Genomic DNA, 16482 nt, shown 5'->3' with positions numbered 1-16482 from the left:
ATTTGTTTACCATAGTTATTTAATTGTTTAACAGTTGTATTTGTAATGACATAATCACAAGAAAGATGGCTCCTCATTACAGTGGTTAGTTAGGTCTTTCTTAAAAAAACTTTTTATTTGTTAAAAAAATAATAGCCTAAACACATTTAACACCACTTTTTAAATACATATTCCACTGTTGTAATGAGAAATTCTGTGATGGTTTACTGTGATAATAATTGTTAGTAAGGGTGTGTTGATGTGAAAAGTCTTGTAATTCATGTTGGTAAAGAGCAGGTGTTTTCCCTTTCCTTTGTCAGAGCTGTTCAGAATGTCAGTGCTGTAGACATTTGAAATGATTGAATTGCTCCATAGCACTTAAAATAGAAAATTCTCATGAAGAATTCAAATGGGTTGCATAAGTTTTGTCGTCTGCGCCACGATATTGAGAGAAGCCCAGTTTAATGAGACAATCATGTTATCAACTCTGCACTATCCTGTTACTGGAGCTCATCTATTGAGGGAAGGCTGGTGGCACATGCACCTGCACCAGTGGAGGATCACGAGAAACCAGTCTACAAGATCCCCACGCTCATTCACGTTCCAGATGAGAAGCATATTTAGCACTTATAAAATGGCAAAAGCAAGATGAATTTGATTATCATATAATTTGCTTTCAATGCAGGAAAAACCCTGTTCTCACAAAAGCAGATGATTTACCAGTGGATTTAATACTTTAAAATGTACAAGAAAACAAACTGGCATGGCAGCCATCTCTCGTCACTGACAGTCTCTGTCCTCTACAGACTCAACAGTCCAGATTAAATATATCAATCAATTGCACAATTGACATTCAATTGGATTGGAATCATGCTTCAAAAGTATACGCTTAATAATAATAATATGAGGCTTGCCTCACACTTTGGGAACCACTGCTTTACAGAAATATTTCACTCATCAGGAATTTTGTCATAACTTGGCACCCGCAGCAGGGAAAAAAAAAGACAGTCTGTACATGTGATTGAAAGATTATTGGCAATATAAGATCCCGGTTTTCAGATGATTAGTCATGCACTGTTTTGCAGGTTATAGGGAGTACATACCTCTTAGTGCTGAGAGACAGACATAAGCACAGGTCAATAATGAAGGGTTGGGTTAACATACAAAACACAGGGAAAACAACAACAAAAAATTGTGAGACACATGCACGGATTGTTAATCACCACAGAGATAAAATGCAATTAAAACTATTAGAAATATATTAACTGGGATTAAATAAAACAACTGGGATGCGACTGGCAGTGGCATCTGACATACAAAATAGTGATAGATGTGTGTTATACACACACACATGCTCTCACACACTTAGCCTTACTTGTGCAGAGATCTTCCCTGAATGGTTGTGAGACTGGAGAAAACAGATAGGTCGCTGAGCTCATCGGGCCAAGACTGAATATTCAAAATTCCTACAAATCACACACACACACACACACACACACACACACACACACACACACACACACACACACACACACACACACACACATGTTGTGTTTCCATGTTTTATGGGGACTTTCCATAGACATAATGGTTTTTATACTGTACAAACGTTATATTATATCCCCTAAAACTAACCCTACCCCTAAACCTAACCCTCACAGAAAACTTTCTGCATTTTTACATTTTCAAAAAACATAATTTAGTATGATTTATAAGCTGTTTTCCTCATGGGGACCGACAAAATGTCCCCACAAGGTCAAAAATTTCGGGTTTTACTATCCTTATGGGGACATTTGGTCCCCACAAAGTGATAAATACACGCACACACACACACACACACACACACACACACACACACACACACACACACACACACACACACACACACACAGTTGAGTCATGACATGGCAATTGAAGTAAACAAATGCAGCAACAAAATGCAATCAGAGAATAATCCATGCAAGCTAATTAAGCAGCATACCAGTAATTTCTCTGACAGTGTTAAACACCTTGAGTTTTTCAGGCTCCAAAGGTGGTATGTTATGATAGACGTCTCTGCAGAATAGAGTAGTGCAAGAATTAGCTTAAACAATCACAGTAATGGACTCTGTTGTGGGCTCTCACATGGCAGAACTGTAAAGACCAGTCTGCTCTCTGTTTATTTCTCAATGAATAACATGTGAAATTCTGTGTAAGACAGTAAAATAACCTGAGCTGTAGTCTTATGAGAAAAGTGATCCTGTGAATCATGTGTGTAGGTCTAACTAAAGCCTTCAGTGAAATTAAAGGGCAAAAGTTTGGAATATAGGACTGACTGATTACGGCCCAATATTCTTTGGGTCTGAGAATGTTTATCATAGACTAATGCACACAAACATACAATAATATTAAAGAACAACCTATATGATTACTGCTTTTTGAAAAAGTCATGATTCAACATGACAAAAGTCATGATTCAACGTATTACACCCTGCTAATTCAAAGTCTGGGGAACAGAGCTTTAACATCTATCAAGAGATTACGGGAGAAAGATTTAAACTTGGTTTTGGAGGAAGAAGTGTGGGCTAGTATTCTAAAAAATGTCAAGTCTGCATCTAGGGATGCAATTCAAGATTTTACATAGATTCTAAATTGTGTTTGGTCTTAAAGACACACCCACATGCTGGCGATGCCAATCAGAAGATGGAGACACAACCCATGTTTTTTGGTGGTGTGTTAAGCTCCAAGAATTTTGGTTGAGTTTTATATGTGATGTATTGGGCACTTGGATTTCATTTAATTTTGTCTGTGTATTTTGTTCGATGAGGTGGTCATCAATATGGGCGATAAACACATAAAAAATTGGGTTCTGACCATTGTTATGATTGGCAGGCAGGTTATTTTAAGGCAATGGAAGTCCGATGGAGTGGTCTCATTTCTTGAGTGATGTGAGGAGATGGGGAGGGTGGCAGCTTTCGAGGAGGTGTCAAGTAGAAGGCTGGGGTTGTGGGATTTCTTTGATTGGAAATGGGGCAATTATTTAGCATTTTTGGGAGGGGATGTGGAGAGAGAAATTTAGTTTTAATTATGAATGATTATTATATTTTCTTTTTTGTTTTCTTTTTTTTTTTGTGTTTGTGTGTATTATTATATGTGACCACAGGGGTGTTTGTTGGGGTCAGGGTGGGGTTGGTGATTGGGGAGGGGCAATAGTGGAGGTTAAATGTTAAATGTTGATTCAATGTATATATGCTGTATATACATTGAATAATAATGGGATTTTTCTGCATTACAGTAAGCTACATACTGAGAATTGGGGTTGTGGTTGTAGGGAGAATGTGTTTAATATAATTGTCATGAAAATAATGTCACAATGTAAAAACAAACAAATAAATAAATAAATAAAACTAAAAAAAGTCAATGTTCTTTATGTAAAATATAATTTCCTTTCTGTTGATTTTTGGCTGAAATATGAAACAGAAGTTTCTTGGCAATTCTTGTGACATTATATGTTTTTATAACCTCTTTAGGTGTTTATGTGTATCTTACCCTTTGATACCTAAGATCATAAAATGTAGACTTCCTTGTATCTTGGTACAGTTGATAAAGCTCTCTATGTTACTGGAGTCCACAGTCTGTCTGTGATTGGCACCAGTGCCCTCACATACTACAGAGAGAAAAAGAGTAAATGGGTGGGGGTGTGAATACTATCAGAAACACTCTGTGTTCTACAACAATTAGTGCCAACAGAGATTTTCGGATATAACAGACCTTTCTGTTGTGAAATAATAAATTTTCTTAAGTCAAGACTCATTGAGCACATTATATATAAACAAAATAAAAGAAATCTTAAATAAATTGTCCCTTCCAATTTATTTGGGACAATTTACGTACGAATGGATTAACGAACGATTTACACAGAAACATAGAAACCCTTTGAGTGCATTGCTTTTAGCTGCTGTAGTCCATTAAATAAATCACATAATGCTTGTATACAGTATGATTAGATGGGCACTTTACCTTTGGGACAGAGGCCAATGCAAGGCTCACACTGTTTAATCCCATTTTTCTCTTTTTCCATTTTACCAGGAGGGCAGCTGCTCACACATGCACTGCCATCCACAACAAAGTGTGCTAGAGAGAGAAAAGAGAGGAAATGTTTACTAATGAATCTGTTCTACATGCTGCAATCTTTCTTTCACAAAAACAAAGATCCACGATGATAGTGTTTCTCATGTTTTTGTTTTAATGGCTTAACACCAGGAATTTGACATCATATGAAGTTCTGGAGTTATAACAATAAAAAGGAAATTACAATTTTTTGGCTTCTTAAATATATAAATCTCTGATTTGTTTTACTCATGTCACTTATGCCTGTTAAATAACAGCAAACGTCCGACTATCAATTGTACATTATGATTAATATGTATTATTTTTCAATTCCTAAAAAGTCACTAGCCTCACCTATATTGTTTTTTTTTCTCTCCAAAGCCAATTTTTACAAGCATTTGGTGATTGATGAGTTTTAATTATGGAGCCACACATGTAATCTAAAAGTAAAACACTGGGGATTGTGGTGTAGCACCATTGAAATCTGGTATTTGCTTAAACATGTTTACAGTGCTCTTTGTGGACTTTCATGGATACGTCACAGCAGTGCTGATGCACTCTCAATGAGGCATTTCATCCAAAGCTCACATTGAACTCTCTCAGAGTTAATTCACAATTCAATTACTATAATTTACTAGCTTATGCATCAGTCCCACCAGGGTTGAAACCATCTACTTGTGTAACAGCCCATCAGCACTAAAGCAAATTGTTCCCAGTATAATCAATAAAGCTGCCTATACTGGAAGCGTCCATTGTGGCTGGTTGACTCCCTGTTTCTATTTTTATTTTTGAAGTGCTGCAAAACTACTTCAGTCACTTCATTTGCCCATCTGAAATAAAATGAATTTACTTACAAATATCATATGTGTGTGAATTGTTTTGCCATGTATTTTATTTGCTATGCTATGGATCAGAGTTCTGTTGGAACTGACTCCTAATTATCCATCCTATTACAAGACCACTTGTCATATAAACAAATAAATGGACATGAAACACTGATTTGGATTTAAATTATTTAATTTGTTAAAAGAATTTAATCACAGAACAGATTAAATCCACCTCTGAGTGCTGTTGGTGTTTATTTTGTAATTAATGAAAGTCTGACTTCTCATTTTACTTTTTAAAGTACTACTTGCCAAATAAAAAAAATAAAATGCACAAGAAACTTTTATTTCTTATAAAAGTTAGTTTACTTGTAGAGATCACACATTGATCAGAGAAGTAGAAAGATGGCTCTGATTGTCACGAACGCCAGTGAAGCGGCCTCCTCAATCGGCCACCGGAGATCTGACTCACCCGAGTATTGACTTTAAAGACTATATTTCCCATAAGCCCAAATACCTTGTCCGATTACACCACAGCTGTTCCATATCATCATCACTCTATTTAAACCATGCCTGTTTGTTCACTCATCGCAAAGTCTTGTTTGCCTACTACTATCACTACTATCACTACTATCACTACTATTACCACTATCACCACTATCATCACCACTACTACTATCACCACTACTACTGATCGTCTGTGTATTGACCTTGCCCTGTATTCTCGACTACGTTTGTCTGCCGCCTGCCCTTGCTGTGTTTACGCCTGTCTCTATGATATTGCTGCCTGCCCTGATCTTCTGCCTGTCTGACCACGAATACTGCTTACCTCTGATATTCCTGTTTGCTCATTCTTCGATCATCGCCTGTATTAACCAGAGTCTGTTTTCCTAATAAAAAGAAGATTCCAACCAGCCTGAGTCCTCGTTACACCGATACCTGGATGAGCTGTCTGATCTGTGAGTTCGCAGTTGTTACTGAGAAATATCAGGCCACTATAGGGTGCCATTGACCAATCAGAAACAAGTATTCCAGAGAGCCATGTAATAAAGTTAAATAATGTCTGACTGTTACAACAAAGCACGAGCTATTATTTTCAGGCACGTGCTTTATTGAAGGTCTCTTTTAGAAAACTGTCAGTAATCTGGCCACAGCTGCTTGTAACTCACCAGGACATTTGTGTACACAGATTGAACCAAACTGATACATGGCTTCAGAGTTGGGCTCCAGCTGGTAGGTCTGTTGGTTATATACAAGAGGCCAAGGGCAGTGAGGGACACAGGCACCTGAGTGATTGACATGCCGACAGGCCTGTGTCAAAGGAGAGTTTTAGAAAGGTTTGTTATAATGGCTTATTTTGTTTTCATTGTGTTTGCTTCTGAACATATGTGGTAGTTCTAGAGTAATGAGAGCATAATGGTAGTAGTGGTAGCACTCACAAAGCAGTCAGTGTCCCTTGGTCCAATGCAGCCTCCAGCACACTCCGTGTGGCAGCACTCATTGGGATTGGTCCCAAAACAGTGGCCATGGCACTGGGGCGCACACACTGTTTTTGTCACTGAGATACACATTCAAAGACAGAAAAAACTTCAGTATTGGTATTTGGTCTGCTTAGTGTTTATAAGTTGCATGGATTGCTGCGTATGATTATATGCTCAGAAATAATACACATGTAAATATCATTGAAATAAATCTCAGTTTCTCACACTTCTGGCACTGATCTTTGCTTGGACCCCAGCAGAACCCTCCACATGCAGAATAACAGAAACCTGTGAAAAAAAACAGAGAGATCAAATATTTGAATAGATTAACAAGTTACTGCATAAATGAAGGTGAATTAATAGAAGAATGTCATTAATATCAAAAGACAATTTAATAGCAAACACACATTCTACACTTATTTAATTAAATAGTTAAACCAAAAAATAAAATTCTATAAGTATTTATTTACTTATTGATTGAATTATTTACCTTCATACCATTCCAAACCTGTTTGCTGTTAATTTTCTTTGGGAAAATTAATTTTAACAAATCTTCACAAACATATTTTCGATACAATGATAGTTTACCAACGATAGTGACCACAGGGTAATAATCTTCACCTCCCCAGTTGCTTTCATATCAAATATGGCACTTATACTGAAGGCTGGATGTCATCAACATCAATGGTCAGTGGTTCTCGAGTATCATGTAACCAAATGAGAAGCTTTGAACTGTTCTTTTAAATATCCTTTTTTGGGGTTCCATGGAAACAGCATACAGGTTTAAAATGACAAGAGGATGAGTTAATAATGACAGAATTTAAATTTTTGGGATTAATTAAAAACTCACACTTAGACAATCTAATGCACAAGATCTAAATGCACAAACCTCTGACTCCGTTGTTTTGGATCTCAATGAGAGCACTACTGTCTCTGACAACGTCCTGCCAGTTGATCCAGGGAGCATAACTTAGGTTTCTGTTCTGGACGATCTGTACCCCCCCTTCCAAGATTTCTACAGAATCAACAACAACAACAACAAAACATTTTCTATATAGAGTAGGAAGGAAAGCAAACACCTGTACTCAGAAGCTTTGTCTAGGATTGTCTAATATTTAAGCCAAAGGTAAAACGTTGTGCAATGTGAGCCACTGTAAAAACTGTTTCTAAATAATATTTGTAAATATTGGTTTTAATGTATTGAGCATGGGGATTTACTTTTAAGTTTCAATTACTTTCAAGGGAGAAGCAAAGAGGGGCTACACGTGATTCTCGGAAATGTCTGGGAGGGTAGGCGTACATAGAGCTTAAAATAGTAATAAAATTATCAGCTCAAACTGAAGATTCATGTGTCCTTTCAGTGCATTTCTGCCAATGTTCCAGATGAGTCTGAACAAGCCAAACGGTATAAGATCTGCAAAACACAGACACTCTTCTGCCAGGCTAAAATACTTTTGAGTGTCTGTTTGTATAGAACAGTACTCTAATGTGTGACATGGGTGCGTCAATGCTCCACTATGCAAATGTGCCAGATTCCTTAACACTCCCACACATTTCTGTGAGCACTAATGTCAAATCCAGTGTCTGATAGTGATTCTGCTTTGAATCAATCTGTTGTATGAATTTAATTAAACACTTTAAGAGACAACTAAAATACAGGTATTTCCATAAAGCATAAATTTTTCTGTAACAGGGCGCATTTGTCTTATTGCGGTACTTTCCGTTTGTGTATTGATGCAAAATCTGTCATTTTGCTTAGCTTTTTCACTCTTTTAGTGTATTTCTCTTAATATTTTTTTACAATCTTGTCTCACCTGTGAGATTGGTGAGGCCCAGATCCTCCAAGCCATATTGGCCTTCGAAGTTATGGAAGACTGAAAGGGCCCATTCCTTCTCATAAAGACTGCTTCCACGAATCACTCTGAGCTGGTCCAGAGGCAGACTGTTGAACTGGTTCATAGCAATGAGGATGTAGCCTGTCACCTCTCTGATGCTCTGAAAGAGAAGTAGCAAAGGACAATCATGTTGCAGTAATGGTCCAGCATAGCTTTGGTTGTATTTAAAGGCATAGTTCACCCAAAAAGGGAAATTATGTCTTTCTTTCTTCCGTGGCACACAAAAAGAGCAGTTAGGTAGAATGCCAACCTCAGTGACCATTTACTTTCATTCCATCTTTTAGACATGCAATAAAAACAAATGGTGACTGAGGCTATCAGTTTCAACATTTGTAGTTGTAATTTGGTTTTGGAAAAAATAATTCTTTGGATATTTAATTTTCAGGTGAACTATCCTAATAATGGAACAATGTAATAATGATCATTCTCTTACACCAAGAAAGGAGAAATCCAGGTTCATCTCCATCTGTGTGATCTCAAGGTTGCCCATGACGATCTCACATCCAGTGTAGCGCTCCTTCAGGTTGTTGTAGTGTTGTGCAGTAGTGCCTGTGGAGCTCAGTGCATTCTTAGTGCCAGTGCAAACTAGTGGGGACAGAAACATGATTACAGATATATTATCTTGCCAAGAAATTAGTTTGTGGACCATTTAAACTGCCTATTTATGATATTCTGGAATATTCTTAGTAATTACAGTAATAATGTCTATGAACAGAATTAATCTACATGCTGTAGATCATTACAGACAGTATTTCTTATTTTAACCTCAGTTTGTTCAAAATCTTGGAAAAGGCATTCACAGTGATATTCTTACAGTGGAAGCATTAAGGTAATACTTCACAGCAAATTAAGTGTAATGTCAGTACATTCAAAACAATGTAATAATGGTCTGCATGGCTTCCATTGTACGTGTAAGTGTATTGAGAGAATTAGTCAATATAAATAAATAAATCTGACATTAAGTTGAACCCATTGGCATAAAGTTGTAAATAACCTGGAATATTGAGAAATTCAAAAAGAGATTCTCAATTGAGTTTCTTTTTGTATATAGGCACAATATAAAAGGGAAAAAAACTTTGAAAATGCAAAGGAACAGTCACTGGCCTCTGTACACAAATATAGCCCTTTTGAAGAGGCTACTTCCACATAAGTCTTCCAATCAAACTGAAAGTCCCCAACCAGACTTTAAAAGAGAAGAGCAAAATAGTGGAAAACAGAGATGGAATCCAAGGTTACTAGCCTGAGGTGCATGTCAACATTGTAGTCCATTGAACTTTATGCTGAAGTGGCATGACATCTGACACACACAAGTCTCTCTCTCTTTTCCTTTTTTTCCCTTTTCCTCTTTAGTTCTTGATAATTGGTGAATGCGAATGCAAATTCTGCTTAATGTTCACAAGCCAGAACTTGCATTAACTCCCTCAGCATTAACTCCCTCAACTTGTCCCTCAGTTTGTAAAAATGACACATGACACTGACAATGGAAGCCTAGCAGGCAAAATGAGGGTTTCCATAAAAACACGAATGTGAAGCTTGTAATTTTTATTTCTTCATAAATTCTTCAGTAAAACATTATTTTAGCTGTAAAGTTATCTTTTAAAAACTTTCCTTTTGAGGTGGGATACATTTTACAGGTAAATGAAGTGCTTATGTATTATAATAATAAGTTGTATTTAACCTGGAATATTCTTTCACAGCACAGCCTGATCTGAAAATGTCCTTGTAAAACAAACACAGCAAGTTCTGGCTTGTGAACATTAAGCAGAATTTGCATTCGCATTCACCAATTATCATACATTTTAAGAGGGGTTGAATGGTATATTCCAGGGACTGGCAGAGAGCAATATTCAGCTGCATGTATGGGGCCTAATGCTTTGAGAGCTAGAGAGGCAATATTAATGAACAAAGCACAGTATTGTCACTTAGCTATAAATGTGCTGCTCTGTTAATATGTAGCTGTGTGAGCAGAGCTGAGATCAGACAATAGGATGTGTGTGAGTGTAGTACTATTTCAAGGAGTTGGGGGGGTGGGGTGGGGGGGGTGCTCTCTTCCAGTTGCCCTCAACACAGGTCCATTCTATAAGCGACTGCATCATACATACAATCACTGCTGTGTATACAACCACACTGATTTTTGGTTTAAATTTTTTAACGTTGATTCAACAACTTAACGTTGATTTTTTGGTTGAAATTTTTATGCTGTTTCAACATTACCACCGGGTGCAAATGTAATGAAGAACCAACATTACTTTGTAACGTTAATTAATGACATCAACATTGATGCATTGATGTTGACTTGCTATCAGGGTATTTATTTTAGAAAAGTACCAGAATTGTCTTCATATATCAGAAACAACACAGACATAAGCGGTTGTTTCACCAGTATTTCATTAAAATTATTCCAATTCCCAGTGCACTCTAAATCCTCATGGTGGCGTAGTGACTCGCCTCAGTGTGGATGGCGGTGGACGAATCAACAAATTAGTTGCCTCTCCGTCTGAGACCATCAATCCAAGCATCTTATCACCTGGCTTGTTGAGCGCGTTATTGCGGAGACCTAGCGCATGTGGTGGCTAATGCTATTCTCCGTGGCATCACCACATGCCCCACCGAGACCATTAATTTTTTGCTAGGGTTAACCTCCTCATACTAGCTATAAGGTGATTCATGGTCTCGGTGGGGCATGTGGTGATGCCACGGAGAATAGCATTAGCCACCACATGCCCCACCGAGACCATGAATCACATTATAGCAGTGGGGATTTCTTTAAGACTGCAAGGGAAGCTCAGCTTCCCCTATAATGTCAAAAAAATAATGGTCAAATATGTACTATTGTGTAAACAATTTATTGACTAAAAATGCATTAGAACACGTTCATCTCGAAGACGAGTTAGTTCAGAATCAGCTACATTACATATAGCAGGTCGGCTGACTCGATTTACTTCTCATACATTCCCGTAGCGTCAGTGCATTTCCCTGTTGAAGCCGAGCGTCCATTGACTTCAACGGGGCTGCTCTGAACAGTTTTTTTCAGTGCTCCGAAAATAGACAGTCATTGGATAAATGCTGCGATTATGTCCCGCCCACGGACGCTCAGCGTCTCTGGGGTGAATGAGGAGTGGGCTGGCCCGGACTCCGGGCTTCCGCGTGATGATTGGAGGATCTGTCGAAAGACTGCATCTCCTTTTGATTGACAGCGAATCTGTACTATAAGAAGTCACTGAAGCTATTTCACGCTCAGGCCCATCGTGGATTTCTCAAGTGTAGTCGAAAGACAAACTGCTGCAACCTATTTCTTTATATTTGTTTGGCGAAATTGCTAGTCAATTTGCATAATACATTTCACACAATTATACACCACATTCCTTGTTTCAATTTTACCAAGTTTAATATATTTTGTTTTAGAGCGTTCGTTTGTTCGTTCGTTCGTTCATTCATTCATTCATACAGTAGGCTAGGCTAGCGTCGTACGGGTGAAACTGCGCACGATGGCAGACGGTGCTAATATTGTCGACCTGATTTTGGCGAAGCCATTTGAAAGTCTTCCTTACGAGGAAAAAATTAGAATTAAACAGCAGGGCAGATCAACACCTAAGATTGATTTAGTGCAAAAAATAGGGTAAATAAGTTTATAATGTAGGCCGAAAATGAGCTTCCCCTCTTTGAAAGACCAGCAGCCGCCACTGCATTATAGCTAGTATGAGGAGGTTAAACCTAGCAAAACTTTCTTGCCATAAAAGGTTATAAAGATAGCATGGAAGTTATTCATACGAATCCAGTTGTTTTATCCATGTCTTCTGAAACTATATGATCGGTTTTGCGTGAGACAAAGACCAAATTTGGGTCCTTATTCAATATACAGTAAATCTTGACATCCAATAAAAGTTGTATGCGCATTTATGAGAGTAGCTCTTTCACACACTACCACGCACTTGACACATACACAGAGTGCTGTATACAAACAATGCTGCCAGTTTGACAGTTTTCAAACCCAGTTGGGCTATTTTGAAAATGCAGATGCGAGTTCCAATGATAAAGTTGCGGGTTGGGATTCTTTTAAAATGTACCACAATCGCCAAAAATGTTATGATAAATAACAATGTAATGAAAATATAATGTCTTATTGATGTACTGTACAATGATACCAGGATTGAGTTCCTTGCAACTGCTTGTAGCAACAAAGCATCACCGTCTTGAAGCCTGCACTGTGTTCTGGTCTGTCTCTTACCCAAATTATAATATTTCTTCAGAAGACATGGATTAAACCACTCGAGTTGTATGATTCATAAATCAAAACACATCATACATCCTTCAAAATATATCCATTTGTGTTCCAAAGAAGAAAGTCATACGAGTGTAAGATGGCATGAGAGTGAGTAAATGATGAGAGAATTATCACTTTTGGGTAAACTATCACTTTAAGTGTCCAAAAGTGCCTTTTCTGTCATACTTTTTAATGCATCTGTAGTTTACATATTGGCTACCGTGCCTTTATCAGTCGATCCAAGCCCAAGAATCTTACCACATTAATGAATGGTATTTCATTGATATGAACTGCTAAATTAAATCTGAGAAACGCCCACATACAACAGGCTATGCAGACATGTAAAGGTATACACACCCACATGACTTGTGCATATTTGCTGTTGCACAAGTTATTATCTACATAGCATGTGCCGATTCATGCACACACATAATGATTCCCGGACACTTATAATTTATGGATTTCAGTCCATTCAGAGTCCTGTTCATTTACACAGGTAATCTTGAGTCAACAGCCCCACAGACAGGGAGCAGAGTCCTGTAAGGTATATACAATAGAAAGAATCCTGCAGTGCACAATGACTATAGTTCAAAGAGCATTAACAGCTCAGAGTTAGGGTGGGGCAGGTATAACGAAAAGTAGAAGTCGAAGAATCCATGAGAGAAAAGCAAAGATATAGGCTCCCATACTGCAGTATAAGTAGACACATGAAGAAAGAACGAAACTAATTTTAGTGTCAAACTGCAAGTAAGAGCCGCTGTGATATATGGAGTGAATCAAAAAAGACAACTTCCAAAACACACATCCACGCCTATACACGTAAAGTTCTGCAAGTACAGACTGCTCCGAACTAGAGGCCAATAGATGAACGAACACAGTTACTGTCTTTTTGCTCTTTTAGGAGATCTGCTCAATGAAGTGTTGCATTCCATACCCTGACTCACATTTAGAGGCTTAACCTATATGTACAGGCTTACAACTGTTACTGTTTGATATCGCGCCAACGGGAGAGTTTTTATTTGGCCAGCGGTGATTTCAACCATCGAAAAGCTTCTCCATCTTGTTATAACATTACTACTTAAGTCAATTCCTTCCTATCAAACCCTTGTATGTTCAAAAATCCTTAACTTTAGACATGGGACTGTAAAGTGTGTGATTAAAGATTGGTTTATGATAGGGCAATAGAATCTCCCACCTTGCTCTTTCACAGCTCATGTAGAGCTAGCGATGTACCGTAGTTTGACTGGTGGCAAAATAAGTGATGTCAAAATGATTGTGGATGGCCATTCACATCCTCCACAGTGCCTAGAGCAATGATCTGTGGAAAAAGTACTATTGTGGGGAAAAATAGCTATTTGTGTCCTAAAGCTCTTTAAGGAGAGGGTGGTTTAATCATTTGAAGAGTGTCAATAAATCAACTAAACATGACTCAACACAAAGGCACAGACTGACGTTGAGGATAATTTAAAGAAACAAGTATGCATAAAAGAAAGGTGATTTTGCTTAATTTGTTGTCTGCTGAGATTTTCCTATATAGATACTTAGTACATGACATCCTAATGTAGAATGAAGTTCTGATCTACACCCTAATGTTGTTATTACTGGAAAAACCAAGTGGTTATAACTAAGCATTACTAGAAATGTCAAGTTTTGGGCTAAAAACTCAAATATTTTTGTTCCTTGAACTTATTTTTCTTAATGATCTATAGACTTAAGATTTTATGTTTTAATAACTCAAAAAATTGTGTACAAAATTGAGGCATGTGGGGAATACCCATAATTCCTTGCACTTCAATTAATTAATTATGTTCCCTTGGTCAAAGGAAACTTATGGGGTCATTCGTTTAGTTGTCATTAAGAATTCACAGAGGTTTTAAGCTCTTTTGTAGAATTATTTATGTTGTTTTGTTGCATATGTACTTTTGTGTGATGTCACCTTTAATCTTTAGTAATCTGTGTCCACTTCGGTCATGTTGGAACCCATTAATTTCAGTTCTCTTTGTCTATGTTCAACTGAAGAGCAGGTATATTTGCAATTTTGTGGAAAGTTACATTTATTTATTGCTCTTACTCGTCCCATCAGTCCCAGTAGTCCCAGTAGTGCTTGTGGTTTTGGACTCTACTGACACCTATCATCCTGTATACTTGAAGTTTGTTGACTAAGTGCTGCCGCTTCAGTTTGTTTATCTTCCGTTTTGTTACTTTTCTTCTTTTTTGGTCTCATAAAACACACATCACTATTATGGACATTCTAGGATTTATTCAAAATTACTTTTTGTGCGTTGTTGTGCGCTGGACTGTGACCGTGCAGCTGCAACTCTCAAGCTCTCTGTCGGCTTAATACAGCCTTGCTGTCACGTCGTTTATCTGTGTTGGTCAGCTGCAGGTATTAGCAGTTTATTTTATCACTCCAGCAGGGACCTTTATTTTAATGTTTTTCTTTCCACTTGCACTCTTTCTGTTCGGACTGTCTGGTGGATCACACTCCGACAGTTGACTTGGGCTCAGTTGTGTTTATCGTAAATATATTGTGTTTGTTTGGTGTGCTTGTTTTATTTACATGTTGTTTTATGTTTGAGCATTGGCTGAGAGTGATATATAAAGTAAGCATGTTATTATTGTCATTATAAGTGGTAGTAACTTGTCCATTGCATGACACAGGTTGTCATGTGCTGTCAACATGGCTGCGTCCATGAAGGGGACGACCTGCTCAATATAAAATTAAACAGATTTATTGGGTTTCTGATATGACAGGAAACTTCATCTCATGTGAGTGTACATCATTTTCAATATATTTCTAAAAAAGCTATTCATGTCTTTATGTGTACAACTTTTTAATTATCAAACGCATAGTGCACCTTTAAGTGAACTTAAATACACAAATATTGGGAGACCTCATTACTCAGTTAACTTATAGGGAATGAGTTTGCTCAATCAGATGCGTTAACTCAACATATTTGGGGTTTCAGTGTAGCGTCAGTTGTGGTCAGTGCCATTTGATGATTATGTCTAGAAAGCCAAGGTAGTGGACATGTCTAGCAGCCCCAGAAGTGCCATATCAAATAACCACATTTTAATTGAGGTTCTGCATGGACTATTTGTACTTTTAAAAATGAATCCGCTCACAGCACAGGACTAAGTGAACTACAAAATGGTGAAAAACATAGAGGTGTGTGACCATTCATAGCAACTGATTTTAACCTAAAATGTCTAACTATACCCAGATCAGAATGCCACATCTTTTAAAGTTTAGAAGCAGAGAAACCAACAGGTGAAAAAGATAACAGAAACTTGAAGGGGACTGATGAGGGGCAGAAACCCATGACAAGGAAATCAAATTAACAGTTCATTTTTAAACTCATGATTAGCAGGGATTGTTACACAGGTGACATTCTCCCTCAGTAATTCACACCAGTCGCACAACTGTGTATATCTTTTAAGCCATTAAGCAACAATAGATATAAATTACATACTTTACCATAAAAACGAATTAAAGCACGTTTATACCTTCTTGTGTTTGTAAAGTGGCTGGTTGAGGCAGACCGAGAAATATGAGCGCGCTAAGCGCGAGCACCTGCTGCCTCATCATCTTGACTCGTGAGTGAAGCATCGTCTGGAGGTGACACGAGCGCACACACAGCGCGCTGCATAAAACCTCGAAACAAATTCCTTCCTGATAGAGAATGGACAGCGTGTAGATAATACTCCGGTGAAAAATGTTTAAAATTAAATATTGAGAAACTAAAAATGTCCATAAAACTCCTCTTCTTGATTCTTTCGGCTCTAATCCCTTGAGAATAATTATTGGTGATCCGGTCCCCGTCAAATTATCCGCCTGCCGGTGTGAACATAATCAGAAAATTCCGCTTTGCAGTTGCACTCCTCCCATTTGATTTTCCGCCTTCTGGTCAACAGATAATAAGATATAAAATGTACGAGGCTGAGATTGG

At 37.7% G+C, this 16482-nt stretch overlaps 1 protein-coding gene across 1 annotated transcript in view; it reads right to left on the bottom strand.

Moving 5' to 3' along the window:
• LOC127629097 (receptor tyrosine-protein kinase erbB-3-like) overlaps positions 1 to 16482 on the bottom strand; it is a 29130-nt gene extending 12648 nt beyond the window's left edge. Inside the window, exons 1-11 of the mRNA XM_052106153.1 lie at positions 16040 to 16482; positions 8702 to 8853; positions 8188 to 8368; positions 7263 to 7388; positions 6599 to 6661; positions 6332 to 6450; positions 6062 to 6203; positions 3979 to 4092; positions 3508 to 3625; positions 1961 to 2034; positions 1355 to 1445 (exon numbers count right to left, since the gene is read on the bottom strand). Of these exons, the coding sequence (XP_051962113.1) occupies positions 1355 to 1445; positions 1961 to 2034; positions 3508 to 3625; positions 3979 to 4092; positions 6062 to 6203; positions 6332 to 6450; positions 6599 to 6661; positions 7263 to 7388; positions 8188 to 8368; positions 8702 to 8853; positions 16040 to 16142 (1283 nt within the window). The 5' untranslated portion in view covers positions 16143 to 16482. The remainder of the gene's footprint in view (positions 1 to 1354; positions 1446 to 1960; positions 2035 to 3507; positions 3626 to 3978; positions 4093 to 6061; positions 6204 to 6331; positions 6451 to 6598; positions 6662 to 7262; positions 7389 to 8187; positions 8369 to 8701; positions 8854 to 16039) is intronic.

The sequence above is a fragment of the Xyrauchen texanus genome, chromosome 35 (genome assembly GCF_025860055.1).
Source record: "Xyrauchen texanus isolate HMW12.3.18 chromosome 35, RBS_HiC_50CHRs, whole genome shotgun sequence".
NCBI lineage: Eukaryota > Metazoa > Chordata > Actinopteri > Cypriniformes > Catostomidae > Xyrauchen > Xyrauchen texanus.
This window is presented reverse-complemented; position numbering and strand designations above follow the sequence as displayed.